Source organism: Cercospora beticola, chromosome 6 (assembly GCF_033473495.1).
Source record: "Cercospora beticola chromosome 6, complete sequence".
NCBI lineage: Eukaryota > Fungi > Ascomycota > Dothideomycetes > Mycosphaerellales > Mycosphaerellaceae > Cercospora > Cercospora beticola.
Window position 1 is genome coordinate 490,480 of NC_088940.1, and position 27,392 is coordinate 517,871.

Genomic DNA, 27,392 nt, shown 5'->3' on the forward strand with positions numbered 1-27,392 from the left:
ACGTGATTAGGAGACGCGAATACATTCAAGACTTACGTACATGATGGCGCGCCCTCGCTGTTCAAAACACATATGCACATAACTTCATTGCGGGTCTGGGTCCTCGCGGGTATCCAATATGCTCATCCCATCCTGCTCTTTCGATCGTCATCACAACTCTCGTTTCCCCTTCTTCCACTCCGAACTCTTAGCTCTGAAGAGCCTTCGCTCTCCCGAAGGCGTGCCAGGCCTGCTGGTCGATAGCCCGTCGCGCATTGAATCTCGCAGTGGCGACTTGCTGGCCGTTGAGACCGACTCCAGATCGAAATACCCGGGTGACTGATTCTTTTCGTATTGCGACACGTTGATCGGCGGTGGTCGGAGTTGCTTCTCGTTTGGTGCAGACTGATATGCGAACGCGGCTGCGAGTGTGATGATTGTGCCGAGCAGGAACAACATGGAAGTGGGAAACTCCAAGAGAGGAGCCGAGATGACCAGGACAATGACGGATGATGCTGTGGTAGCCGAAACCCGAGTCACATTGTCGGCGTGGTTCAAAGACAGCGCGACAAGTATTCCGCCTACAGCCTGCAGCAGTACGACGAGCCATACAGTCCAGTTGTAGCCCGCAAAGAAGCCCTTGGTGGCCAGGTGCTCGCCGTCTCTGAAGAGCACACCCAAGAACAACACCGGCCAGAGCGAGTAGAACGAGAGTTGAACATTCCTGACCCAGATCGAAGTCCTTTGCCCTTCTTTCGACTTCAGGATTTTCTCAAAGTATACTCCTGCACCACCGGAAGTGAAGCACGCGACCACCGCAGCCACCAATCCAATGGTCGCGTTCATGCGAGGATTTGCTGCAGCAACATCTTCATCGATGCCTTCGTATGTTGCGGAGCGCTTGTTCAACTGTCCAGCAGCTTGATTGCCTGCGTCTCGCAACTCCCAGATGCTTCGAGGAGCATGGAATGACACGCCATCTCTCAGGTCCTTCATCGACAGTGGTCCCCCCTCTTGTGATGAGATTGTGCCAAATTGTACAATCAACACTCCAGCTGCTAGCAGTCCCAGACTCGTCCACTTCCGCCCATCCAGCACTCGGCCCAGTAACAACACACCGAAAATGGCTGTCGAGGCGACCTTGAGCTGGTATACCAAGCTGAAGGTTGCAGCATCCAAATTACTGGCCGAAACATACTGCAGCGTATTTTGAAGCGAGTACAAGATCGCTGGTATTGCCAACTTCCAACTGTCTCCTGTAAATACTGCTCGCGAAAGTGAGCCCGCCAGTTCGCTGATCGTGGAGGCATCGGGTGCGTGAGGGCTCGTTGCGGTCTCGTAGAGGGCCATCGACAGGAAGAACGAAAACTTGATAATCTCCGAAAGAAACACCGCCGTCGATGCGAAATATCGTTGCCCTTCAACCAAGGGCATGATGCGGGAATATCGAAGAACGAGGACGAGCGCCGCATTCTGTATCACCAGCTACTCTTGTGTCAGTGTTGCATCTTTCAGACGGATTCAAGCCACACTCACCGCGACCAGCGCAATGTGCTTTACAGGAATGCCTCCCAGGGTCGCCTGCCGGCGAGCTGCATCAACCGCCATATCGAGGAGGTGGATGCTGTATTCAAGAAATGTTTTGAGGTGGACCGTCCCATGAAATGCACGACCGACCTGGGAACGCCGTGGACATGAAAGACGAAATACACGGAAAAGGAGCGTGAGGTCAGAAGACCAGTACTAGAGCATAAGCATTCGAAGTCGTGGTCACACGTCAGTTTACCAGTTGCAGAGAGGTGGGTAAGAAGGTACGAAGGACAAGCCACATGCCGCGATCGGTATCCAGCTTGGCTCTGACAGATCGATTGGTCACCGAGCCGATCAGGGGTAGGCCTACCTAATGCGCTATTGAATTCACATCAATTGCGCAGGCAAAAGGAGCTTGGCCGCACGTCTTCATGACATCGTCGTGTGAGTTTCCAGTCGGCAGGATGAGTTGGCGACACGTCCGGCTCAGCCTTGATCCCAGCCCCGCGGTATTTGTGCGAAGTGATGTGCTGCTGGGTCGGTGTGCTTGGGCGTGGGGTCGGCGCGCCTCCAGACCGCCTTCCGACGCGGCTTTACTTCGTCCAAACGCGTCCACGCTGCCGTAACTCCCCAGCGTGGGCGTGTCGCGGAGGACGAGCAGCATCACTGTACGACCAGAGAGGCTCCTAGTGCGTCGCCAGCACGGCACTGTCCAGCCGGAGCATCCATCCTGCCACGTTGTGACAGGAAGCACGCGTATTCGAGCCCGAACGGCCAATTAGCGGAGCAGGCGTGAAGGACTAAGTTCTGCTTCTAAAACGCCGCAAAGCTCCTGCTGCTGCCAGGCCATGCTGGACGCTGCAGAAAATCTGACACAAAACGGGCTGTGCAAAAAGTCCCTCGAACCAAACTCTTTTCTTAAACCCGCCCTTGGCTTCCTGAGCCTTCTCTCCCGCCATTGAGACTCTATCCACTTTTTCTGAGCCATCGCAAAGATGTCCGCGATATCCTTTCGCGGAGGCAACGTCGGGGAGCACCCGCCCAGCCACGGCCACAGGCTAAGCACTTCAAGGCCGCGCCGATTTTCCACTGCACAAGGACCAAGCGCTGAAGGTAAGACGACGACGTATATGCCAAGTCTCGACCTTGTGCCAACGACGCCAAGTCGGAGGCTGTGAGGAGCATAACCAGGCAGAAATCATGCAGCGACCAGGATCTTTACAAGAAGAGCTGCGGGGAACAAGATCCAGAAGACGGCGAAAACACGCCTGATGTTGGAGTTCGGATCGCGCGAACGTACCGAATGCGCCTTCGTGTCATCACTTTTGTCGCAATCGAGCGATGCGACGATGTGCAGGACAGACTAGTTGCTAGTTCGAACGGCGTCCTGCACTTACTCGTGCCCACGAACGATATGACATGAATCTATGCACAGACTGACTTGTTTGCAGAGCTCAACAGTGCGATACATCTTCAGTACAGACGTAAGTTGACATTCTTGTACTGTCGATATATTCTGCCTTCCGTGAGGCAAGCTAACACCAATCTCAGAGGCCCACGAGGGACATCAGGTACTTACAGTTCGGATGCTTCGTGCATCAGCGGCGGGACTGACAAAAACATCAGCCTCATGCCGGACTTGACCCATCGCGTGCTTCCACGGGAGTTATCTGGTGCACTGAGCGAGCCTATGAACATGGCTTCGCGGAGAATCCACATCTGTGGGCGAACCTAGGTCAAGGTGCTCCAGAGGTTGACGACGAAATCGAAGGTTGTTTCCCACGTCCCGAGAGCATCAACATCTCTCTTACTGGGAGAGAGTATGGTCCTACTGCTGGAATCAAGCCTCTTCGAGAAGCTGTCGCCCGCCTCTACAACGAGCACCATCGCCAAGGCAAGGACAGCCAGTACACATGGGAGAATGTTTGCATCGTCCCAGGTGGGCGCGCTGGGCTGATCAGAATCGCTGCTATTCTTGGCAATTCCTATCTTGGTGAGATGTGCCCTCGATAGAAACCGGAATACGAGCTAACATGAGATCGAAAGGCTTCTTCATTCCCGATTACACTGCATACAACGAGATGTTGTCCCTCTTTAAGAACTTCACCCCACTTCCCATCCCGTTGAACAAAAGCGACAATTACCAAATCCACTCCGAGAAAATCGAAGACGAAATTGCTCGCGGAACCTCTGTCATCTTGACCTCCAACCCGCGTAACCCAACAGGCAAGATGATTCCCACCGACGAGCTCATCGAGATCCAGGATCTCTGCCGTGACCGCGCCACCTTAATCATGGACGAATTCTACAGCGGCTACAACTACACTACCGACTGCGACGGAACAGTCATCTCCGCCGCTTCCAACGTCGAAGACGTTGACGAAGACGGCGTCCTCATCATCGACGGCCTCACCAAGCGTTTCCGACTTCCCGGGTGGCGTGTGGCCTGGATTCTCGGACCTAAGGAGTTCGTCAAGGCTCTCGGATCTTGCGGTTCCTACCTCGACGGAGGCACCAACGTTCCGTTCCAAGAGGCCGCTGTCCCCATGCTCGAGCCGGACAATGTCCGAGCTGAGATGAAGGCTCTACAAACGCATTTCCGCGAAAAACGCGATTATGTCGTGGATCGTTTGCAGAAGATGGGATTCAAGCTGAGCTATACTCCTGACAGCACGTTTTACTTGTGGCTCAACTTGGAACATCTGCCACATGAGATTAATGATGGGCTGAACTTTTTTGCGGCTTGTCTAAAGGAGAAAGTTATTGTGGTGCCGGGTATCTTCTTCGACTTGAACCCTGCGAGGAGAAGAGATTTGTTTGACAGTCCTTGTCATCACTACGTTCGCGTTTCGTACGGACCGACGATGGAGGTGCTCAAGCAGGGTATGGATGGAGTGGAGAGGGTCTTGAAGAAGTATGGCGCACATGCGGCTGAGGAGTGAGTGCTGCCGTAGACCTGCGGAAATGGAAACTAGCGGACAATCATGAAGAATGCATACACGGCCTTGGTAAACCTACGATACAAAGAGACGGTAGAGTGTTAGACAGATTCCTATCTGATCTTCTCATTCTTTAGTGCAATTCTGGCTGCACCACGCTCTCTCGCAAATGATCGACTACTCCAGACCAGTTCCCGCTCTGCCAGGTCAAAATGCTGAACGGGACTGGCGAGAAGCGAAAGAAGCCCAGCTGTCGGAATGCGTTTCCAAGAGGGAAGGTGGCAAACACGAACCATACGACCACCCAAAGTGCAGTGATCAACAAGCGCAACCTGAGTCCAAAGCCATGTCTCCAGAATTGAGAGCCCATGATACCTCTCGCTATCGCCGCAACGAAAGCTTCTACACCCAACGCAAGAATCTGAGACATGAAGAAGCAGACTATGCAGAGTTTGAGATGGAAGGCCGATTCTCCACCTGGTAGATTGGCATATAGTGGGTCGCGGGGGACGAGACCTGTATACATCAGTTCTGTTTGTATCGAGACGAAGGAATTAGGTTGCTTACCAGCATGCATTAAACCAGAGAACCCAAACCCCGATACCGCGGCCCATAAGTACCGCTCGAATTGATCGTCATACAGTTCGGCATAATCCGAAAAGGCATGCCCTGGCGCAATCACGGCAACAGTAAAGAGACTGTGCTAGAATCCTCCACGTGCCCAGAAGCCTCTGACTCCACGGCTGAGGATTTGCATCGGACTTCCAAAGGCTGGAGGATGCATGTGAGGACTCCATGTGCGTCCCAGAATGCCAGCGAGATGAAGGAAGAGGAACAATGGACTGATGAGACATTCGAGCAGCGAAGTGATAGCCCAGCAGCTCACCCAGACGACGATCGTGCGTCTTAGTGCATCAGCGTCGTAGGGCTCCCACCAATACATCTCGAGGTTTATCCAGTACGGGTCTTGGATTACGAAGTAGTGGTACATCGTGTCCAGTGCCAGGTACGAGAGAGGGAGTTGCCAAGCCCAGTGTAGCAAATACTGCAGCTCATTTGCGTAGTATCTTGCGGGAGGTTGCGTGTCGTCGTGGTAATCTTCGCCAATGAACCAGTGATGTAGTCTCGGCGAGAAAAGTACGCTGGTCGCTCTACCTCGCTGCCACCTCAGAAATTCGCGCGAGTCCGTTGGACCGGGAGGTTGGTTCTCATCGTGACGCTCAAAATCCCTGTAAAGTGAAAATCAGCATCTTGTCACTCTTTAGTTCCATTGTTTGACAATTTTGCGGCAAAGCAATATGATTACCGTTCCGGCCTCTTTAATAAAATGAGATACGTGAACCACAAGCCAATGAAGAACATCGGAACATCATAGTTCCCCATTTCCCAGTACGGCTGTGGCAAAGCGAGGACGAAGAATGTGATTACGAGGCCGCCAAGAGTGCACCAGTCCTAGAAGGTTCGCTGTGGGGGTGCTGTGTGTGTGAAAATTAATGCCGACCAGCAGACGAAGAAGGGAAGGATGTAGCGTGGAGATTGCGGGCCGTTGATGATGTGTGCTGTGATGAAGGCGTAGTCGCTGGTCGGTGAGGACATTATTGCGGATGTTGGAGATTCTGCAGCCATGTTGAGATATGTTTGCGATGGAATACATGTACCCAGCTGCAGCATGAGTTGTGTTATGATGATGAGTTGGAATACGAAATTCGAGGTAAGTGCCAACGGCCTGATATGAAGTAGCAACTGAGACGTAGACCTGGCAGGCACGACAGTAGTATGCAGATGATTGCAGTTGATAAGAGTCCATTCAGCACGGTCTATCCGATGCATGACTCTCATCGCGTTGATGAATATCAAGTCGAGGTCCACACAAGAGAAGGAAGTGAAAGGTGAAGTCAGTGAAATGGCGTCTTGGCATGTTGACCACCATATCCTACCTCCCAAGTCAGACCTTCGTAGCTGCCGCGTTCCAGGTTTATGTTCTTGTCGTGGAAGTAGTGACTGCTGTCCGCGGAGCGGGTCTGATGCCAAAACGCGCCAAACAGCCGGATCGTGCACTGCGACAAGCCGACAAAAACGCACTTTGCAGGTTTTCTAGCCTGCACATCGACGCCTATATAGGAGATTATTATATATTCGGAATCGTCGTTAAATTATCTAGGACTAAGTATCTCGACTTTGTCGCCTATACTGTAGAATCGTCGTATATTATCGGAAAGGTTGCTGTCGTAAGTACATCCGTTGTTTGCCGAGTGCACCCGTAAAGGGGTATTAGGCAGGTTTTCTAGCCTGCACTTTAGCCTACGCATAGGTATAATCTATATGCCTATAATCTTCGTTAAGTTATCTAGAACCAAGCATCTCGACTTTGTTAGGCCGGCGTTATAGTAATTCTATGTCGTCGATAAAGCAGTGTTGCCGAGTGCACAAAGCGACTCCTCGGCACAGTCTAGCATCAGGCGCTTCGCGAGAGCAACTACCAAACCTAAGGCACTAAACCACCGGAGGCAAGAACACTCACAACCACTCAGACCGAGCGAAGGCACGCGCCTGACTTGGGAGGTAGACCATATCCTGGTCCCATGCAATATTTTAAGTCAACAACATATGGTCAACACAATGAGGTATTTGTTCATCCTCGATGTCTACGCATACCATAAGCCCGGTTTGCTCGACTCCCGACCTGACTGGCAGGCATCAACACGTCATATGCAACTCTTGAGTCTGGCGGTGGTCTGTATTAACCTCAGGCACACAGAATGACCTCTCATCCTCCATCTACTCTTCAGTATCGACCATTCAATCACGAGAGTCAATCACCTGATGATCTTGCAGAGGCTCTCGTTCGAATCTAGAGGCCGCCCACCAGCCACATTCTACTGAGGCCGCCCGTCACTCCAGACAAGGCTGAAGGCAATCATTTTTAAGTAGCATCCAGCAGTTAATTGATCTGGCTGCAGCTTTGGCGTCCAGTAGCAAAGCGGCACGAGATACTGGGCGTAGAAAGGCAACGCACAGCCTTGCCGTCGCACTCTCGTCCGATCTGCTATGGCGATGAAGTCTCCTGTCATGTAGTAAGGCTGACAAACTTAACCATTCAAAGATAGTACAAGCTTGATCTCAGCCACTGGATCTTCCAACATCTAGCTGGGAGCAGATCTATGCCAGAAGTGGTACCTGGCTAGAGTGTTGTGCTCGGCATGATTGGCCAAACAGGATACAGAAGACTTCACAGCCGCAACATCAGCTCCGCACGATATGCGTACACGGATTGAACGAAAGCCTTGTCGAAGCCTCGTGATGCCTGAGCACTGTGGCTATGGTTGGCCTGATCTCCTCCCATTCGCTGCATTACAATCCACACAACGTCAAAATGCTCCGAGTCCGAGCCCGTGGCCTCGGAATCAAGGAAGAAGCGAGGCAACATCGATACAGGTGAGCCTCCGCTAGGAAGCAGGGGGCCCACGTGCCTCAGTGGCTTGAGCTTCCTAGCCAATGTCCAGATGATTCTTCATGTCCACGTGTCCTCCATGCCACAATTGATGCAATGGCGGTCGCCCTGGGTGGTCTTACGTTCCGAATGCTGTCACCCAGCGCCGCCAGTAATGGCTCGCAAGCCATGATTGTGTGCCCTTGCATTGTTACTGACCCATCATCGAATGATGCAAAGAGTCTTGTTGGCATCGGCTCACTGAGCGGCAGAGAACGTACCAAAGAAATCCACGCTTGTTTTCTATCTCGGATTCTATTGAATGGACGTTGAATCCAAGCATCCGTCTCCAGGCCATGGTGTACCGTCTCTTGAGAGAGATCCTGTTCAATGTCCCAGCCGACTCGCATGAGATCAAATTGATTGTACAGTATAGGTGTGTCTGAACACCAGCTTTATTGGCCTATCGAGGACTGTCGGTTCGCATGATCACTACAATCTCGTTTGCGGTGCTTGTTCAGTAATCTTCACTCAACAATATCTGGTCTTCATTGTCCATCAGCTCCACGTGCGCGGTCTTTGAGCTCGCGGTGTCTCCCTATTAATCTGACGTTTCATCGCTCACCATCTTCCTTGCGCTGCTCGAGCCCGAAGCAAGTGATCCCACGGGTCGTGACTCAATCATCATCATCGAAGCTCTCACGCGTCCACGGTGGTGAGATCTCCCAGAACTGATGCTTCGAAGCTGGCAGAAGGCTCGTCTTGATCTGAGTAGCGAGCATCCACTCTGCCGACTCAAAGTGTCTTTCGTCCCAAGCACTGACAATATTCAAAAACTCTCTCATGATCTCATCTGATCTCATAGCCTTTTCCATCAAGTACGGACGCACGGCTTGCTGCACATCTCTCTTGTCCCAGACTTCTACATCGAGCGCGTACTTCTCACGTATCAGTGAGCGAAGCCGGCACACTGACTGAGAGGAAGCATTGTGTTCTAATGGATTTTCGTTGTCGTACTGGCTCCATTCTGGCGCTGCCTTTTTGATTTTCTCTATATTGACTGCTTTTGCTGGATGTTCAGGCCTGTGCGCGTGACGTCTTGTTGCACTCTGAGATTGGACCTGTTTTATGTTGTCCAGGACCACCACAGGGTCTGGTTCACGATGCTCGGCTCTAGGTTTCGTGAAACACCCGAGGAGCGAAAGTAATTTCATGGCCATAGTGGAATGTTTCTTGTCGATGTGTTGAGTGTCGTCTTATCAAGAGGTTGCTTGCTGGACTGATCGCGGGTGAACGACGCATGGTAGACCAACAACAATGTTCTATGCATAGTACATCAGCCCAGCCAGCAAGGCGGCGGGAGAGCGTGGCGGAGGGCGCATATAGCTCATGAAGCTAATTTGCGAAATAACAAGCAAGTGGCGTTCGGGCACGCTGCAAGTGTTGCCTCGTTTTATGCCACTAGTCTGCTAAATATCTGGGTAAGTACTCCCGCCACGGCTGAAAATGGCTGATCTCATGTGCACAAGGCTGCTTGAGACGAAAGTTTTGCATGTTCGTCATATACACACTGATGAGTGTTGTGCTATATGTGGAGTGCAATTGGAGCAATGTGCAGTATTAAACGTTGCACTCACCATAAGGACCTCCCGACGGTTTCTTGTTGTACTCCTTCCTCTCCGTCGCTATATTGTAACACGTCCCGATCACTGAACCATTCAGTAGCAGCTGCGCGAACAGATCTGTGTCATTGCACGTTACTCGCCAGATAAATGGACCAAACAAGCGCATCTGTCTCAACCCGGCCATAGGGCCGCGCGTAAGATCTCCTCGCGGGACTTTGACGATTCCAGCCACTTCGACATCTGACGCCAATTAGCTGCTGACGTACGATACTCGAATCAATGCTTACCATTACAACTTTTCTTCCAGTTGATTGGAAGTCTCTGGTTTATGTTAGCGTCTCCGGTGTCGTAACGGAACAGTCGGAAAGTGATAGTGCTGTGTTCACTTGATGGCGGTATCATCCAGAAATCGTCAGTCTGCCAGATAGCAGGACTGCCTCGCATTATTAGATCGCCTGTTTTGATGAACCAGCGCAGATTGTAACTGCTTTCGACGTAGCCGTATGTCTTGGTCATCGAGGTCATTGTGACTGTTCGATTGCCTTGGGCTGTAGAACGTCGGATTAGAACCTGTGCAGTGCCAGAGCGCAAACAAAGTACGACTGAATTACTTACGCCTTTCGATGCCATGGATGACAGCACCTTGAACTACAGCTGTGAGGCTGTACAATGCCAGTCGAAGAATAAGACACAGTTGTTGAACTCACGAATCTTTTGGTGGATGGAACACTGTCACATCCATCAATTCGAAGCTGCTTCTTAGCTCCTCTTGCAGGTATGGCGATGCCCCGAACCCTCCTACGAGGAAGACAGTCTGTGCGGAAATCAGTACCTTCACGTCCTCCACAGTATCATTGTTCTCACCTTGACCTCCGTGCCTCGCGAAGACCCTACAGCCTCGATCTGTTTGCGGACCAGGGCGACAGCCGGGTTGACGCACTTGTCCATTAGCTGCTTCATCCCTTTCCTGAGACGAGTTTAGCTGCTTGCCAAAATTGAGTAAGTTCTGTCACCACATACCATTTTATGATCAAAGCACCTTCGTCCACTCGATTTTCGATGGTAAGTTTGTCCAGTGGTTCGGGTAGCTCTATTTTGATCGCGGCTCTTCTCGATCTTTCATAGTTCTTAAACGTGGACTTCGCTACGAAGAATTCTTTGATCAATTTTCTCATGGCAGGTGACTCCATTTCGTACGCATTTGTCGCCTTTTGGCGCGCAGCGTCAGGATCAAGCATGGCATAATTCTGCTCGCCAATAACCCGTCGTAGCCAGCGTTTGAATTCTGTATCAATCAAAGCGGAGCCACATTTGCTGCCTGGTCTCGGTCAGCATAGAAGCGCAAAAGTATCTGCACAGTTGTACCTGTGGGCTTCGTAACCCTTTCTAATTGAAGGTGGGGTCGTAGCTGCGTAACTCGATAGGCCACGGAGTCTACAGTACCACCTCCCGCATCACAGATCACGAAGCATCTGTTTTCCTGTCATCGTGTGAGCTTCATCACTTATGCTCTTGACAGATGAAATCACCTTGAGCAAGCCGGCTCCACATTCGCGGGCTGTGTAGTAAGCTGCTGCTTCAGGCTCAGAAACCAGGATGGTCTCACGAAGTGATGGAATGCCCGTAGAATTGAAACCGGCTGCTGTGGCTGCCCGAAATACGGCATTCCGTGCTTGATACGACCAGGTCTGTCTCGGAGCATCAGAACTGGCCGCAGATAGACGAGGACAGTACTCACCACAGGCATCGTAACCACTAAGTCAACAGGTGTAGACGTGCGGCCCAGCTCTTTCACTTTGATGGCATCTCGAGTGCATGGAAACACCTGCCGCAGATAGTCGGTCACAATCTGTTCAGGTGTGCTGCATGGGAAGTCGGGGTTAGGGCCAGCATCGCGTATGTGGTCGAAAGATAGGCCTCTAGTGCCATTGAGGACGCGCAATGTCAGGCCTAGCTCATCCACCCTCTCTTCTTGCAGCTCAAGTTCGAGCTTTTGGTTGATTAAAGTCAGAGCGTCGCCGCTGATGTTCGAGCCCCATTCCGGCTCGCCTGGAGAGCTGTATGATATGACGCTTGGAACTTTGTCCATATTACCCATTGCGCGACCCCAGTTCCGGACGACCTCGATCTTGTTAGAGTGGGGATAATTGGTAGCTCTTGCCTCCACCGAGGCAAAGGCGACACCTGTTCGAGCATGAGTAGCTAAACAACTCAGCCAAGTGTTGAGACAACTTACCAGTGAACGTGGTACCGAAATCAAGCGCCAGCACGAATCGTCGCTCTCCAGTTGACATCCCATTCGTTTCGTGTCTCGCTGGTTGAGTGCCCACGTTGCCATTTTGGCTTTGCGTGCGCCTTGGTCTTGTGTGTTGACCCCCAGCTTCTTCTTCGTCTGAATCAAGTAGATCTCGTCCGAGGTATGTGCTCCTGGCTGCCATGCTTTCTGTCAATCGATGAATAGGATGGGTGAATTTCGACAAGCAAGCAGCCTGGATCGAAAGGCAAGACTCTCGATCCCACAACAACCGCAGGTCACATCAGTGAGATGCAACAGAAAGGCTTGCATGCACAGACGCAAGGCAACCTTCCGTAAAGCCTTTCGAAGAGGCCGCCAGCGCCAAGAGTGGCGTGAGGTATGCTCTTTATCAGTGGCATGTTGGCACAGCCTGGTGGGGGAGGGGAATGATCCGCAGCCGGTCAGATGTGCCATGCTTTGGCGTCTTGCAAGCGATCGCTGGTAATGAGCTCTTCGAACATGAGATCCATTGCAGCTGATCTCATTCCAGAGGCAGAAACTTCACAGTACATTCGCAATCGATCAGAACACGGCTATGCCTTGGTATAGCTTTGGACGCGACAAGCAGCCATCATCTGGACCAGCTGGGTTTCGGTCTGGAAACGAGCCTGATCCTCGCCTTGTGGCATTCACCCAAAGTCTACCACTATGCTGGACTGACGATGAGCGCAAGATCAAGGAAGCGGCAGTGTCGTCCTTTGCCAACCACGTCCGCGTACTGCAGCAAAGAGCGCGAGATGCCCGCCAACAGTGCGACGAACTTCAGCAAGCTCTCCAGAATGGACAGCGAAAAGCCGAATACGAGGCTCGTGGAGTACGGACAAAGCATGCACAGGATCTTCTCAGGTTGCAAGAAGATGCCAAGCGCGACCGAGCCAATCTGCAGTCGCAACATGATATCCAGATCCGAAACCTCAATGTGAAACTCCACCGACAGGGAGAGGAAGCTGGACGAGAAGCGAGCAGGGTGAAGAAACAGCATGAGGATGAGGTGCGGGCACTCAAACAGCAGAGCGAGGCGCGAGAGAATGAGTTTGCCAGAGAACAGGAAAAGCTCCGCCGGGTCCACGAAGACCAGGAAGCAGGTCTCCGAGCCGATCATGGTCGCACAGTACATGAACTCCAGAAGAAGTTGAAAGATCTCAACGGCGCGCTACTGTCACGCGATGATGAGGTGTACCAGGCGGCCATTTTCAGCACCGTAAATTTGCCACAGAAGACAGATGCAAAGTTGAAAGACAGCTTCTCGGAAATCGAAAACTTGATTAACGGTATCAGCGGTTTGTCGTGGAAGGCGGATCAGACGGTTTGTCCGGAGAATGTGTTACAGAGACACAGTGCAAAGCATAGCATTCGGCGGCTCAAGAAGGCGATATTGCAAGACATCATTTGGTCCATACTTCATCGATTTGTCTTTATAAGTCCGTTTCGGGTCTTTGGGGAGCTTGGGAAGGAGCTGGAGCACGAATGGGTCGCCAACAGTGTCGGGAATCCGCATACGTACTCACAGAGGCATCCTAACCAGGACCAAGCTGCTCGGACAGTGGAACCGTTTTTGCCGGACGCAGGCAGCTTTAAGTGGCCGGCTCCAAGCCTTGCAACAGAGCGTTGGAGATACATGACTTTGCAGGAATGCAGAGAAGTCCTCAAACAGCCGGTTCTTTCGCAGTTCGATCCCCGTGCGCGCTTGAAGAAAGGGTTTAGCGACACCATTTCTTCGCTTGCAGCAGAGCTCACAACCACAATTCAGAAAGTGGTGTCTGTCGACAACCAGAGTATGGACAACGTGAATACATTGTCTAGGAAAGTCCCGAAAGCTTGGCTCGACTTTTGCATGCATCGTCCTCGCATTGTTGTTGACATGTTCGGGCAAGAATTCTCAGGTGCTTCGCAGAGATTCACTCAGATAGGTAGAGGCGAAGTTTTGCTTACAGTCGTTCCGAAACTTGGGCGATATGGCGATAATGAAGGTGCCGATCTGGATCGTTTCAATCTCTTGAAAGATGGCGAGTCCCTCACGCTTCCTTAGTCGAGGGCTATCAACAGCATTGGTAGAGCAGTTAGAAGTTGTATGATTTTCCCCATCGACATGGGTGGGTCGAGGCCCTGACCTTTGATACGATGCTCTTCATCGTCCACCTGAAGCAGCAAGCTCAAGAGTGGTCAATAAGTTGCCTGCTGCGAGACACCGCAGAAGTCCTTCACGCTCAGACGGCTGAATATTCATGAGCTCTGTTACGTACTCGTATGGTGTGTATCTCCTGCCCGCCTTATCTTCATATACAAGCATGGTGAAACGCCATGGGTTGTTCTTCATGTCCAGGATATCCAGCAAGATTTTGGTGGTTTCAGGTCCCTTGGAAAGCGCTATGTGCACATAAGTCCTTTGCCTGTGTCGCCAAGTGAATGCCGACTTCTTTGCTAACAGCTCGATTGTCTCTTTCCGTCGCACCTCAAAGGGAGCCTCTGTGTCGGCGACTTTGCAACAAGATTGCCCACTGTCCGTTTCCAGTGCAACGGCCAGAGGGGTGTAATTGCTGTAGGCTTCCGATTCCAGATTCGAGTTGTGGGTTTCCAGCAATTTTCCGACGAATTTTGGCAGCGCGAGCCAAGCCGCCAAATGGAGGTCGTCTTCATCTGAGACAGAATTGTTCATCAGGAGGTCATACGCATCAATGTTGCCCAAATATATCGAAGCCTGACACAGAGTGAGTGTGCCAATTTCGTTGATGGGGTCTTTCGAGGCAGATCCCGAGCGAGCGCCCAAGCACGCCAACACCGATGCTGGCACATGGTTGTCAAAGGCAAGACCTGGTCTGATTTCGAGAAGTGCTTCCAGTATCTGTGTTCTATTCTTGTCTAGAACACAGGCCATTGATGCCGATAAAACCGTCACAGGAGTTGCAAAGTCGATGTCACAGCCTATTAGAATCATTAGTAGCCGATTGTAAGTGCCCGCGACCAGAATTCAACTTACCCGCACCAAGTAGATCGAGGACCGTCTTGTTAGAAACTCGTGGTCTGCATAACAGCGCCCAGATTAATACCGAGCATTTCTCCTCGGCGCAACCAGGAAACACGCTGCACAATACTGTTTGAGAAGCGAGATTGCTTTTCGCAAGAATGAGACCTGCGAGTACCTGCCCGTCGGGATATTTCTTGATACAACGTGTCAGTAGATCAGCCTTGGTGATCTGTGCAGATGAAGGTCGTTCTCGAAGGCACAACTTGAACCACCTAGCAGCGTCCGCTTCATCATGAAAAGTGGAAAGCACTGCGTCGACAGCTCGGTTGAGATCTACACTCTTACACAGCTCCCGAAATTGCTTCGTCGTGCCAGTGCATAAAGTCAGAATAAAGCTCGCCGCATATGGATCAGCGCCTTTTGTTACCAACAAACGTATAGTGTCGAAATCCCCGCCTTGTCGATCGAAGCAATTCTTCAATGCTGCATAACAGTTTGACTTATCCACGAGATTGCCTTCCAGCAGGACACGATATATCTCGAAACGTGCGCGAGTGTCGCTAAACGTTGCCTTCGATGCATACGCAAAAGCGTTGTTGGCCACTTTACGTGTGTTGAGTCTTTTGCCCAAAATTTTGATGGCTTCAGCGGACTGAGCTCGGATTGCAAGCTTGAAGGCTTCTCCATCTTCGAATGAGATGTCAGCTCCGTGCCTCAAAAGGCAGTCTGCAGCAGAAAGGTCGTGTATCCTTTTGGCGCTCAGTGAATGCAGAAGAGCGCGGGACTTGTCCACTTGACTAACATCTTGCTTGAGGCACTCATCCAAGATCCAGATTCGACGTCCCGCAGACATTTCACATGCTGACGCCAAATGGAACAGCTCTTTGCCAGAAGTTTTGCGAATGATCAGATGCAGAAGATCGTCCGAACCCGCCTCGAGAGCTGCTTTAGTAGTCTGCTCATGGACTTTGGCGCCTCGGCGAAGTAGCAAGGCCGGAAACTGGACATCCCGTGGGACGCTTTGGACGGATGCCTGCAGAAGGTTGGACAAGAGGCTGTTGTCTGTGCCGGCACTGGCATTGAGAAGGCTTTCGTATATTGTGTTCACGTGGTCCGGTGAGAAATCGCTGCCTTTCTGGAAAGATTTCAGGCATGCAAGGCATGCCTTAGTGACCGTTTCGATATAAGGTCGATGTTTCAACAGCAGACGCAACACTTCTAGATGGCCGGATACTGCTGCTTTCTGCACGGCTATCCCGCCTTGGTGATTTATCGAAGCACCATGTTGTAGGACTAGATGTAGGCCCTCGAAGTCCCCGTCTATCGCGAGCTGTGTCTGATCTGCGATGCATATCGTTTGTCCGATTTCGGTGCCTGAAGCCTGCTCGAGTAGAAGTTTCATCACATCTAGTCTTGTTCGTCGCTTGTTGATTCGTGCAGTGGCCCCGAACGCTAGTTGAAGTGACAGCGCACTCGGCTTTAATGCGAGCATATCTCGCAGCAAACTGATGTCGACGGCTAGGACTGCAAGACGAAGGAACTTGCATTCTCCGCCGTTGATCTGGAGACCATGAAACAACAAGCAATGGAGGATCGCTGTTATGTCTGATGATCTTTCAACTGATTCTGCACTTACGGTATCCAAAGCAGCTCGCTTATGCTGCGTACATTCGAGAAGAGTGTTTAGGCTGCTCAATACATAGTATTGTTGGTGAATAGCAAGTGGCATGAGACGCTGTGTGCTTGTGAGGTTTGGCGGACATGTTTTGCATAGGACCTCGAATGTTCTCGAGCTCCTGTTTGTCAGCGCTTTGTAAAAAGCTTCGCCTTGCTTGAAATTCGCGCTCGCTCCGGATGTTAACAACAGGTCTAAGATACTCCTCCGAGAATCTTGAATTACTGCTGAGAGAAGTGCCTGGTCAACGGGCGCTCCCTTCGCTCCTTTGCTCAACAGCAAGCGCATGGTTTCCAGCGACGAATCGTGATCGTTATCTGCTGCTGAGAATTGACGAAAAGCAACAAGGACAGCTTTGGCAAGGACCAAGGGCCTGATGGAAGCTTCGCATAGCAGCTTCAGTACGTGGAGCCACCCGTGATGAGCAGCAACCAAGACGCTGTTGGTAGACTCCTCGTCACTTGCGTCGGGAGATGCGCCGTAACGTAATAGGAGAGCTATACACTCCAAGTCTGCTTCGTCTCCTTCAGCGAGCAACATTTCCAGCGGGCCCCCTAGGGTTTCAGGCACTGTGCTTTTGCTGAGGACTTTTTCTAGGAGCGCGAGTCTCTTCTGCGGAGGTCGTACTTTCACGAGAGCTGGTACCACACGCGACAACACTTTTGGCGTGCAGGCTGCCCGAAGTAGTGTGTCGAGCATGGCCGCATCGCTGTTGCGTATTGCTGCTTGCAGAGCCGAGGCTTGTTTGTAGTCAACAGATGCGCCCATCCGTACTAGCTCTGTGGCTTCCCTGATATGTCTACACCGGACTGCACAGATCAATCGGCGATTCAGAGGCTCGCCGTCGAGGCCCAGTGCAGATAGCTTTCCCAATATTTTAAGGACACCTTGCTCAGTGGCGTTTGGGGGTATCCAGTCCAACGCTTCGGCAGCAATCCTGAAGGTTTCATGCGTCAAAATGTCCAGCATCTCGAGGTCCATTTGTGTCACTGCCAGTTTGAGTGCATTTCGCGGTCCAACGTTTAAGCTTACGCCTGCTGTAAGCAGCAGTCCAACAAGCTTCGACTCGCGATCCTGGACGTTGCGTAGCATTTTTTCCCTCAAAGTTGGATTGTCCGAGATGAAGCCAGCTTCTATGAGCAATTCGAAGAACGCATATCTGCTCGAGGAACCCATTTGGCAGATTGTGTTGCAAGCAGGTACCTAGTCATAGCGGGCTAATTCGTCCGGCTTGGTGTATGCAAGAACGACTGCTGTGGCAGAGAAGTTGTGAGTTGACAACACTCTTGTCAGCATGCGCTCGTTTGCGATAGTGGGAAGGTGTGAAAGGCACTGTAACAACACAGCTGGCGATACATTTGCAGAGGAATGCAAAACACGTCGCCAGACCTCAACTGGTAAGACACAGGGAGCGGTTAAAAACAGCCTGGTCATGTCAAGATGTTCAAACTGCAGACGCTTCGCCATATCCCTGTGACATTCTGAGGCATCTGCGCCAAAGCTTAGCAGAAGACCCATTGCTTGCACGCAGCCTTTGTCGAAGGCCAGTCGAAATGCTGCATTGAGAACTCGAGCATGGATACCAATCTCGCACAATAACCGTACGTACTCTAATTCCCGGGGCGAGGTGACCGTATTCAATTCGAGGACTTGATTCAGCCACGGAACTTCGGTGTGCTGATCGGCACCATGGCGAGAGCGCCAGAGCTGGTACAGACTCGACGCAATCGCATGCTGTGCTACTGCTTGGGCTACACCCACCGGTCTCAGGGGATACTCAACGAGCAAGGCGTCGATGACTGTAGCGACCTCATCGTCTGTGAAGACCCAAGTGCTTGGATCGGCTTCCTGGCGTTGTGGCTCGAGCTGGGACTGAGATTTGGAGAGTCGGACATTCTCCCAAGGCCGCGCCGGGGCCGTGACATTTGGGATTGCGGGATGCGCTGGTCGCTGCGATGCCAACAGCGATCGTGCCTCGATGGTTTCCAGATGGATAGGAGGACGGAGAGGAGCTGGACGTTGTCGCGTGTCGAGTCGCCGAGGTGGGGCAAGATTGGCCTTGGCGAGCAGCGTCTCCTCGCGAAGATTCACGTCCGTCGCCATGACATGAACAAGACGCGCCACGCCACCTGCTGAAGAGCAACGAGAGCCAGACCGCCGCTTGAGAATGGCCGCCAAAGCAGAAGCAGAAATGGAGAAAGATGGATTGGCGCGGCCTCAACGCCACTGGTGTGACTGGCGGCTGCAGTGCGGGATGCGTTGACACTCGCTGGAGCGGCAGTGCACGATGAAGGCAACCTGCATCGACGTCGACCGCCTGTGGTGACCTCAGCCTCAGCCTTGTGGTGGCTCGCTTGCTCGGAGACCTCTCTTCTTGCTGCTGGTCATTATTCCATTGCCGCCGGAGAGCATCCATCCTCGCTGCTGGCCGGTCTGCCTCATTCTACCGCCATGCCTCCACCACACTCTGCCTCCATCTCGCGCAAATCTGTGTGCCCCCGAAGACCTGGAGGCGTTGTCCGAGCAATTGTTGCAGTCTTCCACGAGTCGTGTAACCTCCCCGACTGTCGTGGCATCGCGCCGATGGTCATCTACTTCTGGCTCCAGGTCTCAAATGCTTGCCGACCCTCCGCAGCAGACAGTAGACAGCCTGTTGCCGGACTCGCTACGGCTCTATCGCAGCTCCCGGGTGTCGCGCGTAGCTGGCACGGAAAGTATACCTCCTGATGGAACTACGTCTCCCGGCCGCGAGGACTTCTTCGCCCGCCGTACTCCCGAAGCCTCGGTCGCAAGAACATTATCCTCCACTCAGCAGCTCTCCCTTGCGCGCCGCCCACCATACCGGGGTGCAAGTTCAAGGTCAAGCAATCTGATGAGACAACTGCGCAGCGAGACGAATGACGCCAACGCCCGCAGTCACCGGCTGCCAGATGCTGGGCTATTCAGGAAGATGTGTTCCACAGATGTCCTATTTTTGATCGACTCAACTGGCTCGATGGGTCCATACATCAGTGCTGTCCGAGACCAGGTCAAAAGCATTGTTGCGGACATCAAGCGAACTTTCCTAGGGTAGGCTGATGTACGCATCGCGGTGGTGAGCTACAAAGATCATGGAGATGCCGATGAACTCCAATCCCTAGACTTTACGGAAAGCACGGCCGAGATACACGGATTTGTCGACAGCCTTTATGCTGCAGGCGGTGGCGATTGCCCAGAAAATGTGCTAGGAGGCCTCGATCGCGCACTGCAGCAGTCATGGTCCCATCAGACACGTTGCCTTGTTCATATCGCCGATGCTCCGCCACACGGCCGCTCCTTGAATGACCTACTTCCTACGCAAGATGACTACCACATTGACGGCAGCGAGCCACATGGTTTGGAGCACGAAACGCTGATCAGGAATGCCATCGAGCTCAACATCAATTACGCTTTGCTCCGCATAAATGGGGGTGAACATGGGACCGATCGCATGGCGCTTGCGTTCTCGCACTTGTACGGAGTGAAGAACGCGTCATTACTGCCGTCCAATCTCTACTTTCACGAGGTCCGCCCTGCCACGCTGCCACGAATCAGGCATGCCGGTCTCCTGACCGAACCACAGTTCGAGGAGCTAGCTCTTGGTACGACGTACAGCGAACTTCGGCATCTTGTTTGCAGGACAGTGACCAGTTCTTTCGCTCGTACAGCTAGTCGCCTGACGATTGCTCGTCATGGTGCTGCCGCTTCCAAGTACGCAGGTAAAAGCTCCGATTCCATCAAGATCTCTCTGGAGCACATCCCGCCGCGGTGGAATGATCTTATGTGGTTCGAGGACGTCTTCGACACCGAGGGCTTCTGTCCGGCAGGTGTACACGAACCCAGCACCCTCAACGAGATGATGCAATCTGATACAAACATACCAGTCAGCACTGCAGAATTCGTTGTTCGTGCACGATCCAAGCCTTTTGCTCACGGTGCTATGCGTGCTGCATCATACGCGCGCACTGCCGCTTCTCATAGCCCCTTTGTACTCAAGACTTATCTCAAACCCGGTAACTGGCGGCCGCAAATGGTCGAAGACATGAAGATACAGACATTGGCGAAAGCGTTCGCCCTCGAGTTTAACGGACTGCTCAATATCGACCCGCCGCTTGATTTTGTCGTTACCTCATGCTTACAGAGCAAGGCAATCGATACTTCGAGAAAGCCCGGATCATCGATATCTTCGGAACCCTACATCACTGGCACCTATGTGAAATACAATAACAACACCATGTGGGTGAACCCGGAGTCTGGCGATGAATTTAACCAGTTGGTTCAGACCTTCTCCCATTTTACTTTTAAGCGCTCGTACGGCCACCTTCTCGTAAATGACCTACAGGGAGATGCCGTGAGTCGTACACTGACAGATCCAGCTATCCAAACTCTGGACCCACAAAGGTTCAAATTGAGCGACACCAACCTCGGCGAATCCAGCCTGAAGCTCTTCTTCGTATCCCATGAGTGCACCAGGTTCTGCAACGAGCTATGCCTCATCAGCAGTAAAGAAATGTTCTCACCTGGTGCTACGAAGAGATTCAGAGAGAGCTGGCCCATTCCAAAACCCACTGTGTTCTGCTCAAACAAACTGTGTCGAAAGATTATGCGTCATAACAAGGCCAGAGAGTCTCCCGAATATCAAGGATATCAGTGGTGCAGCACTTGCTGGCCACAGCTGGAATTGTACAAGAAACAGTTGGTATGTGAGGCACCGGGCGAGGATCACGAATTTGAGGTATCGGAGTTCTTCCACCAGTCGCAAGGCGAGTCCACTCCTCGTGAGTGCGAGCGCCATCGACCCATGAATACCGCGTCTTCCAGAGCTGCTGCAGTCGGAGGGAGCATGTTTAGCAGGATGAAGTCGAAGAAATCTAGAGAGTCACTTGCAGGCTCTATTTCGGGTAAAATGTGGTGATTTCTGTTGAAGCCAAACGAGGCGGTATTCGGGAAATATGTCTGCTGGTCTTCGGTTATGACAGTCGTCAGATAGTCATTCCAGTACGTGAGATCCAAATGATGCTTCTTGACTTGAAATCGGTACTTCTGAAGGTGTCCAATCATTCCTGCAATTTAATCGAACTGTAGTCAGCAAGAGCGAATGACCAAGGTTGGCGGAGAAGAAACCCTTCTCATTTCACAAACCTGCATCAACTCGCATAATGCGGCAAGAAGATCTATCGAGATGTAGATTCAGAGGTGAAGTGAAGTCGCTTGTGGCCTTATCCTTGTAGCATGTGGAGTCAGCAGGCCCGGCATGTTGGAACGCCATGGGAAGACGCGCTCGCGCGAACGGAAGGTGGAGCGAGATGACCGAGTCTTGGCGCGGCTGTCTCGATAACAACAACGCGTGCAGCTTCGACTATCTAGTAAGACAGCCATTCTCGAAGACAAAGCTTCGTGCATGTGTCATCGCTGAAGATGCCAAAATCTCGTAAGATCTATGTAAATCCTCTAGCATGGGTAGGTCTGGCTTGTCCTTAGGTTCCGAGACTCGACCGTCAACTTCGAGGTAGCCCAGTGAGGCGAAGACGATACCAGAACAACACTTCGAGGACTCATGCAAGACTTTTGCTGGCTGTAGCGACTAGAATGTGTTGGTCTGATGCCGGGATGACTCGAACCCCAGGACTCGTATGCTGATCCGGCCGGTGGACTTCACACATGAGCGACGGTATCTCGCCCGGAGACAGCTCATACAGCCCCTCAGCTGCACAAGTACGCATCTTGCAGCGTCTCTTGGAAGACGGGACCTCCATTACAAGCGCATTTCGTTGAGAGCGAGAGCCATATCGAGGACCGAGATCGAGAGCGAACTGTTTCAGCCAGCATGAATACGATGCACAGGAAGCCATACACACTCATAGCGGTGGCAATGGAAGTATTCTTAACACTCACAGCTCCAGCCAGCTCATCCTTGAAAACACCCTGCTGTCCAGAATTCCAGACGCAAGATCTCGCCTAAAGCATCCAGATCTGGTAGAGCTCAACAGCCACCAATCTTGGCCATGCAAACAGCTTATCCTGCTGTAACTTCAGCACAACCTTGGCATATCACTGACCACCTCGATGCACCTCTCAATCCCTCTACCACTTTCCGCATTGAGATTCAAAACATACCACCTATGGCGCCTCTGACCATGATACATTTTGTGGATGGCCGAGGAGACGGTCGTCCAAGTCGACAGGCGCGTTCACACGCGGCTAAGATGGCGAGGCTCAAGAAGCGGGCTACTGTCGCCAGTGTCGAATACGCTTTACAGCAGTTGGCAGCGACTCTTGCTGCTCCTTCTTCGCACTACGGATATATGGAGGATGCAGAGACGTCGAGGCAAGCATACGCCATTACGCCTACCGAGAGTGTAATGTTGGGAGGTCTTGCGTCGCTGGCAAGTGCCGAATCGGGATCGGAAGAGGAGAATATTGCTGTTGCTGCTGTGGAACCAGCTTTCTCAGTACCTGAAGTACTTCCTGCGACGCTTGGTGCATTGTCGCCATCTTGCATCGCGCCAGCTGCATCGACGCAAACCATTGAATACAGTAAGTGCTTTCTTCCAATACGAGGTGCTCTGTTTGGTATCTGACCTTGCTTGCAGTGACCCAGGTGTTCTGGCCGCAATTTCACATGCATGGAGACGACCATCAAGCTCCCCTGCTGCATGCATACTGCGACAAATCCTTGTTCTACCACTATCTCAATTATGTCTCGGCGGTACATCTGGCTGTCCTGTCGAATCGCATAACTCGTCCTGCCACCGTCAAGAGGCTGGTGCACTACCAAAGCGAAGTCATCACACTGGTGCGCGACAACGTCAGCAAGTCCATCTCCGCAGAATGGGCTATCATCCTAGTGATTGCGCTGGCTGCCATGGACTACCAAGAGTGCTTGATGCAGCCTGAAGTTGAGGAATTGATGTTTGTTCCTTACATGCCTACTGCGGACTGGCTGAATGTCTTTGGCCGCTTTCGTCCTCATGCATCACATTTCGCTGGTATGCATGCGCTAGTCGACCGGGCTGGTGGCTTCAATGCCCTGCCCTTGAACGGGTTGCGGGGAAGAGTGGCTTGGGCGGACCTTGTACAAGCTGCCATGACTGGATGTCGACCCAGCACACCCTGTATCTGGAAAGAGACGACATCGATTACACCCCTACACAACCAGTCCGCTGCTGCCGTCGTCCTGGCATTTGGCGATGTACCTGGAAGCTTGCCTCGCGAAATGCTCGATGCCTTGCAACAGCTTGCTGCGCTTGACATATTATTCTCCCGTACCGACTTCACAAATGTGGACAAGAGGACGATGTATCAACTGAAGATGCTCCGAAATATTGTTGAATACGACATGATCTGTCTCCGATCCTGGAAAGAACTGTCGGATGTCTCCCGCGAATCATCATACTGCGCAGTCTACGAGATTGTCCGCATCGTCTCGCTGCTATACTGCCAGGCTGTGATCCTCGGCCTGCCACCACACAGTGGCTGGCATCTGAAACTGCTGGAAGAACTTCGAGACGTCGTAGAACTTTCCAGAGTCTTGGAATGGAGCACTGAGCAAGGTCAGGATCTGCTCGTGTGGGCTCTGTGCATCGCAGGCATTGGGGCACTTGGCAGCAAGATGGAGGCATTCTGGCTGAACATGTTCGGGCAAGCGAGGCGATTGCGAAGTTTGCACGATCGATCGTCGATACGCGATGTCGCGAAGCAGTTCTTGTGGCAAGATGCTGTTTGCGGCAAGGGACTCGATATGCTCTGTGCTCGACAGCTTGGTTGATATGGGCTGCCTGTAGCACTGCGTCCGGCTTCTGGCATTGCATGTTGTCGGCGACGGTTTTCAATAGTGAAGTCGGCACGTGCCGGTCACTGAGTCCGTGAAGCCGCGTGAAGTCCAGAGTGCCTTCCCGAAGTGAACAGGCAGACGCGACGCGACTTCAAATTGGTCGTACCCACAACAACTCGACTTGGCGGCCTGACCAACCTTACATCATCTGCGACACCAAAAACAAACACAAGTTCACCACGCCCCAACAGCAAGATGCCGGACTTCTGGGATCTTCCGCGCAACGTGCGCGACAAGATCTACCGCATGCACCTCGTGCACGATGAGGCCATCGATTCGGAAAAGCATTACGACATGTGCCGCGTCTACTACCCGCCGTACTCCTCGGAGTACATGCCTGCATTGCTACGCTTGTCTGACAGGGCGGATCGTGAGGCAGCACCGATATACTTCGGCGAGAATTGCTTCAAATTCCCCAGCTTGAGCACTGGTAACATCATGTTCTCGCTGGACAAACGTCACGCGCGTCTCGTCAAGAGAATTGATTGTGACTGGGATCCTGCGGCCACGTTGACCGGCTTTTTCTTCGATCAGATCGCGAGCATCAAAGGTCTCCAAGAGCTCAATTTGAGGGTGGACGAGCAGGCGATGGTTCACAGCGCTCTGTGTAAGCGAGACATTCGACAGCGTTACCGCCTCAAAGATACGTTTTCCGCTCAAGAACAGCTTGCCATATACCGCTTTCCCGGTATGTGCAGCCTGGTGTCTCTGCGCGGTATTCCGACTGTGAACTTCATGAAACGCACAAACCCTGCAGATAAGACGAAGGATTTTGGAGGTCCAATCCCAGGAGGAGTCCTCTTGACGCAAGTTGCTCCCCTGATCGCAAGACCTGCAGTCAAGGCGAAAACCAAGAAGGCCTCGAAGGGCAAGCGTAATACGAAAAAGAGGTGAGTTTCCAACGAAATTGACGCACCAGGAATTTTAACTCATGACCACTCAGCAGAAGCAACGATTCGTACTTCGATTTTCTAAGTCTTCCTCCTGAGCTTCGCAATCGAATTTACGACCTACTTTTGCGCATCGACGGACCCATTCACCCGTCCAAGAAGCCGCCGAGCACCAAACCAAAATCGTGCAGCTCCACGCAAGGATACGAATCTGCGCTGTCTTTGCTCGGCGTGAACAAGCAGATACGCGATGAGGCTGTTGGCATATACTATGCCAATCCTCTGGTCTTCTACTATCCGACGCAGTTCCACGCGTTCATGGTGGACCTCGGCGTTTTGCGTCGTAGTGTCATCACTGATGTTACCATTCACTATGACAACACAAAACGTGGCGGCATCGACCTGGTCGACCTTTCCTTCCCACTTCTTCGAGACCTGACGGGGCTGAAGAGGCTCCAAATTACCATGCAGAACACACTATTCAACAAGATCTACATTCGGGGATGGATGAACCGTTGGAGAATGGATAACGCAAACCCAAGCTGCATTCCTGGCATGAAGATGCTTTTCAGCCTGCGCGGCATCGTCGACATCAAAGTCCGAGACATAGAACTGGAGGAGGCATACCAGAAGGCGGTCGAAGATAAAGTGTATCCCAACTTCGATCCGCACTCTCGCAGCTACCATGTTCTGAAACTCACTGCTGCTCTGAGCCACTTCAATGAGGCCCTGAAGCTTGCACAGAAAGGCGCCATCAATGAGGAGCTACTCCAAGACAACAAGTGGCACACCTGGGATGACTTTCCAGAACTCCCAGAGGAAGAGGAGTCCGATGAAGAAGACGAGGCAGACGAAGACGAAAGCATGGACGAGCAGCAGGACGTCACCAATCATGTCGAGGCTGGACCGAGTGACGGAAACAACATGCCAATCATCATTGCACCTGGCCATGCCCCTGCACCAGGACCCAGACGATCTGCTCGTCTTTCCGCCAAAGCCGCCGAAGTGATTTCCGCGCAGGAGGATGATGCAGAGGATATGGAAGTTGATAATTACGACGGTGGTCGTGGCGCCAGTCCTGAACTCTGAGGTAAAAGGCTGTGCCACACATCGCTTGCGGCGAGAGGTGGCTCAAGGATTTCTCACTGCTTGCGCAAGTTTGGAACAGCTCGGAATTTGTCAAGCTTCTTTTTCTCCTTCTATCTTTGCTATGGTTATTCGTCTCATTCTGCTCAAGCTGATCAGCTGAGGATGGTGGTCTGGTAGACGTTCGGCGCAGCTACATCTGTTCAGCGTAGCGACGCCTCGATATGTTGCATAAAATGTCATCACGAGCAGAACTCCTCTCTAAACATTGTTCGACCCACAAGCAGTCTCCTACATCTCATTCGTAATATTGACAATCAACCCCGCCAGATCATTAACGGTTTCCCCTTCAGGCCCCATTCTATCGCTCCTCCATCACCATACACCATGGTCCGGCCTCCTGCCCAATACATCGACAACAGTGTCCCTCAATTCACCACTCTCGTCTCCTGCAATCCACCATGTCCCACTTTCCAATCTCTGCAACAACAATGCTACCCCCTCTTCGCCCTTGCATTCTTGCATGACTGGCCACCAGAGTCCGTTGATCTGCTCTCGAATGTCCAGATTCAGATACAGCCAAGTGAGTAGGTCTCCGATATCGTCAATACCACTCAGATTGTGCTCGAGTACAGCCAGATCCCAGTCGACGTAGTTGCTGGGTGTCGGGAGGAGAGGTGCATTTGTTTGCCCTTGCTGTGACGCAGAGGAAGCAGATCTCGAAAGTCGATTGCGGATGCCTTTGTATAGCCTTCTGCCTCTCACAACGAAGAGGCAGAGTGGTCGTAGCTGCGTTGTCTCGATGTGTGACCCAGTCGTTTGTTCGTCCGAGACAGTGTCTTGGTCTGGATCACTATCGATTGAGCCTTCTTCCTCTTGGTGATCTGCAATGTAGAAAGTTGTAGAGTTGTAGACAGCATCGTAAACTTGAGCCTGCAAGTTTCCGCAACTGTCGAATGTTATGTCTTGCTGATGGAAGAAAAAGTCCGTCATTGTCATTGGTTCTGTAGATCTCATTTCTGTGAGTCGAGGAGTGTCTTTGAGTGTTTGCTATGCAATTCGAAAAGTCTTGGTTCTGATTGTCTTCTAGTTCTCGAGAGAAGTGGAGAGTATTCTGAAGAAGCA

At 52.0% G+C, this 27,392-nt stretch overlaps 13 protein-coding genes across 13 annotated transcripts; 6 read left to right on the forward strand and 7 right to left on the reverse strand.

Moving 5' to 3' along the window:
• Positions 1 to 150: 150 nt before the first annotated feature.
• On the reverse strand, positions 151 to 1,587 carry RHO25_009310 (uncharacterized protein; the record flags this gene model as incomplete). The annotated part of the gene is made up of 2 exons (XM_023600852.2): positions 151 to 1,464; positions 1,516 to 1,587. The coding sequence occupies 2 exons, from the start codon at positions 1,585 to 1,587 to the stop codon at positions 151 to 153; spliced, it is 1,386 nt and encodes a 461-aa protein (XP_023453277.1).
• A 917-nt stretch (positions 1,588 to 2,504) lies between these two features.
• On the forward strand, positions 2,505 to 4,451 carry RHO25_009311 (uncharacterized protein; the record flags this gene model as incomplete). Its single annotated transcript, XM_023600853.2, has 5 exons — positions 2,505 to 2,622; positions 2,961 to 2,993; positions 3,061 to 3,080; positions 3,136 to 3,502; positions 3,556 to 4,451. The coding sequence occupies 5 exons, from the start codon at positions 2,505 to 2,507 to the stop codon at positions 4,449 to 4,451; spliced, it is 1,434 nt and encodes a 477-aa protein (XP_023453459.1).
• A 42-nt stretch (positions 4,452 to 4,493) lies between these two features.
• RHO25_009312 (uncharacterized protein) lies at positions 4,494 to 4,932 on the forward strand (the record flags this gene model as incomplete). Its single annotated transcript, XM_065603175.1, has 2 exons — positions 4,494 to 4,548; positions 4,586 to 4,932. 2 exons carry the CDS (start codon positions 4,494 to 4,496, stop codon positions 4,930 to 4,932), a joined length of 402 nt encoding a protein of 133 aa, XP_065459247.1.
• A 219-nt stretch (positions 4,933 to 5,151) lies between these two features.
• Positions 5,152 to 5,831, reverse strand: RHO25_009313 (uncharacterized protein; the record flags this gene model as incomplete). The annotated part of the gene is made up of 2 exons (XM_065603176.1): positions 5,152 to 5,677; positions 5,755 to 5,831. 2 exons carry the CDS (start codon positions 5,829 to 5,831, stop codon positions 5,152 to 5,154), a joined length of 603 nt encoding a protein of 200 aa, XP_065459248.1.
• Positions 5,832 to 8,555: 2,724 nt separating this feature from the next.
• On the reverse strand, positions 8,556 to 9,098 carry RHO25_009314 (uncharacterized protein; the record flags this gene model as incomplete). The annotated part of the gene is made up of 1 exon (XM_065603177.1): positions 8,556 to 9,098. One exon carries the CDS (start codon positions 9,096 to 9,098, stop codon positions 8,556 to 8,558), a length of 543 nt encoding a protein of 180 aa, XP_065459249.1.
• A 400-nt stretch (positions 9,099 to 9,498) lies between these two features.
• RHO25_009315 (uncharacterized protein) lies at positions 9,499 to 11,941 on the reverse strand (the record flags this gene model as incomplete). Its single annotated transcript, XM_023600854.1, has 9 exons — positions 9,499 to 9,743; positions 9,791 to 10,051; positions 10,119 to 10,165; positions 10,211 to 10,317; positions 10,368 to 10,470; positions 10,524 to 10,821; positions 10,869 to 10,975; positions 11,033 to 11,687; positions 11,740 to 11,941. The coding sequence occupies 9 exons, from the start codon at positions 11,939 to 11,941 to the stop codon at positions 9,499 to 9,501; spliced, it is 2,025 nt and encodes a 674-aa protein (XP_023453460.1).
• Positions 11,942 to 12,334: 393 nt separating this feature from the next.
• Positions 12,335 to 13,828, forward strand: RHO25_009316 (uncharacterized protein; the record flags this gene model as incomplete). The annotated part of the gene is made up of 1 exon (XM_065603178.1): positions 12,335 to 13,828. One exon carries the CDS (start codon positions 12,335 to 12,337, stop codon positions 13,826 to 13,828), a length of 1,494 nt encoding a protein of 497 aa, XP_065459250.1.
• Positions 13,829 to 13,927: 99 nt separating this feature from the next.
• RHO25_009317 (uncharacterized protein) lies at positions 13,928 to 17,615 on the reverse strand (the record flags this gene model as incomplete). Its single annotated transcript, XM_023600855.1, has 3 exons — positions 13,928 to 14,721; positions 14,777 to 16,325; positions 16,401 to 17,615. 3 exons carry the CDS (start codon positions 17,613 to 17,615, stop codon positions 13,928 to 13,930), a joined length of 3,558 nt encoding a protein of 1,185 aa, XP_023453461.1.
• Positions 17,616 to 17,642: 27 nt separating this feature from the next.
• RHO25_009318 (uncharacterized protein) lies at positions 17,643 to 18,542 on the reverse strand (the record flags this gene model as incomplete). The annotated part of the gene is made up of 1 exon (XM_065603179.1): positions 17,643 to 18,542. The coding sequence occupies one exon, from the start codon at positions 18,540 to 18,542 to the stop codon at positions 17,643 to 17,645; it is 900 nt and encodes a 299-aa protein (XP_065459251.1).
• Positions 18,543 to 19,908: 1,366 nt separating this feature from the next.
• On the forward strand, positions 19,909 to 21,372 carry RHO25_009319 (uncharacterized protein; the record flags this gene model as incomplete). The annotated part of the gene is made up of 1 exon (XM_023600856.2): positions 19,909 to 21,372. The coding sequence occupies one exon, from the start codon at positions 19,909 to 19,911 to the stop codon at positions 21,370 to 21,372; it is 1,464 nt and encodes a 487-aa protein (XP_023453462.2).
• A 1,207-nt stretch (positions 21,373 to 22,579) lies between these two features.
• RHO25_009320 (uncharacterized protein) lies at positions 22,580 to 24,225 on the forward strand (the record flags this gene model as incomplete). The annotated part of the gene is made up of 2 exons (XM_023600857.1): positions 22,580 to 22,994; positions 23,051 to 24,225. The coding sequence occupies 2 exons, from the start codon at positions 22,580 to 22,582 to the stop codon at positions 24,223 to 24,225; spliced, it is 1,590 nt and encodes a 529-aa protein (XP_023453463.1).
• A 261-nt stretch (positions 24,226 to 24,486) lies between these two features.
• RHO25_009321 (uncharacterized protein) lies at positions 24,487 to 26,270 on the forward strand (the record flags this gene model as incomplete). The annotated part of the gene is made up of 2 exons (XM_023600858.1): positions 24,487 to 25,181; positions 25,238 to 26,270. 2 exons carry the CDS (start codon positions 24,487 to 24,489, stop codon positions 26,268 to 26,270), a joined length of 1,728 nt encoding a protein of 575 aa, XP_023453464.1.
• A 372-nt stretch (positions 26,271 to 26,642) lies between these two features.
• RHO25_009322 (uncharacterized protein) lies at positions 26,643 to 27,266 on the reverse strand (the record flags this gene model as incomplete). Its single annotated transcript, XM_023600859.2, has 1 exon — positions 26,643 to 27,266. One exon carries the CDS (start codon positions 27,264 to 27,266, stop codon positions 26,643 to 26,645), a length of 624 nt encoding a protein of 207 aa, XP_023453465.2.
• Positions 27,267 to 27,392: the final 126 nt, after the last annotated feature.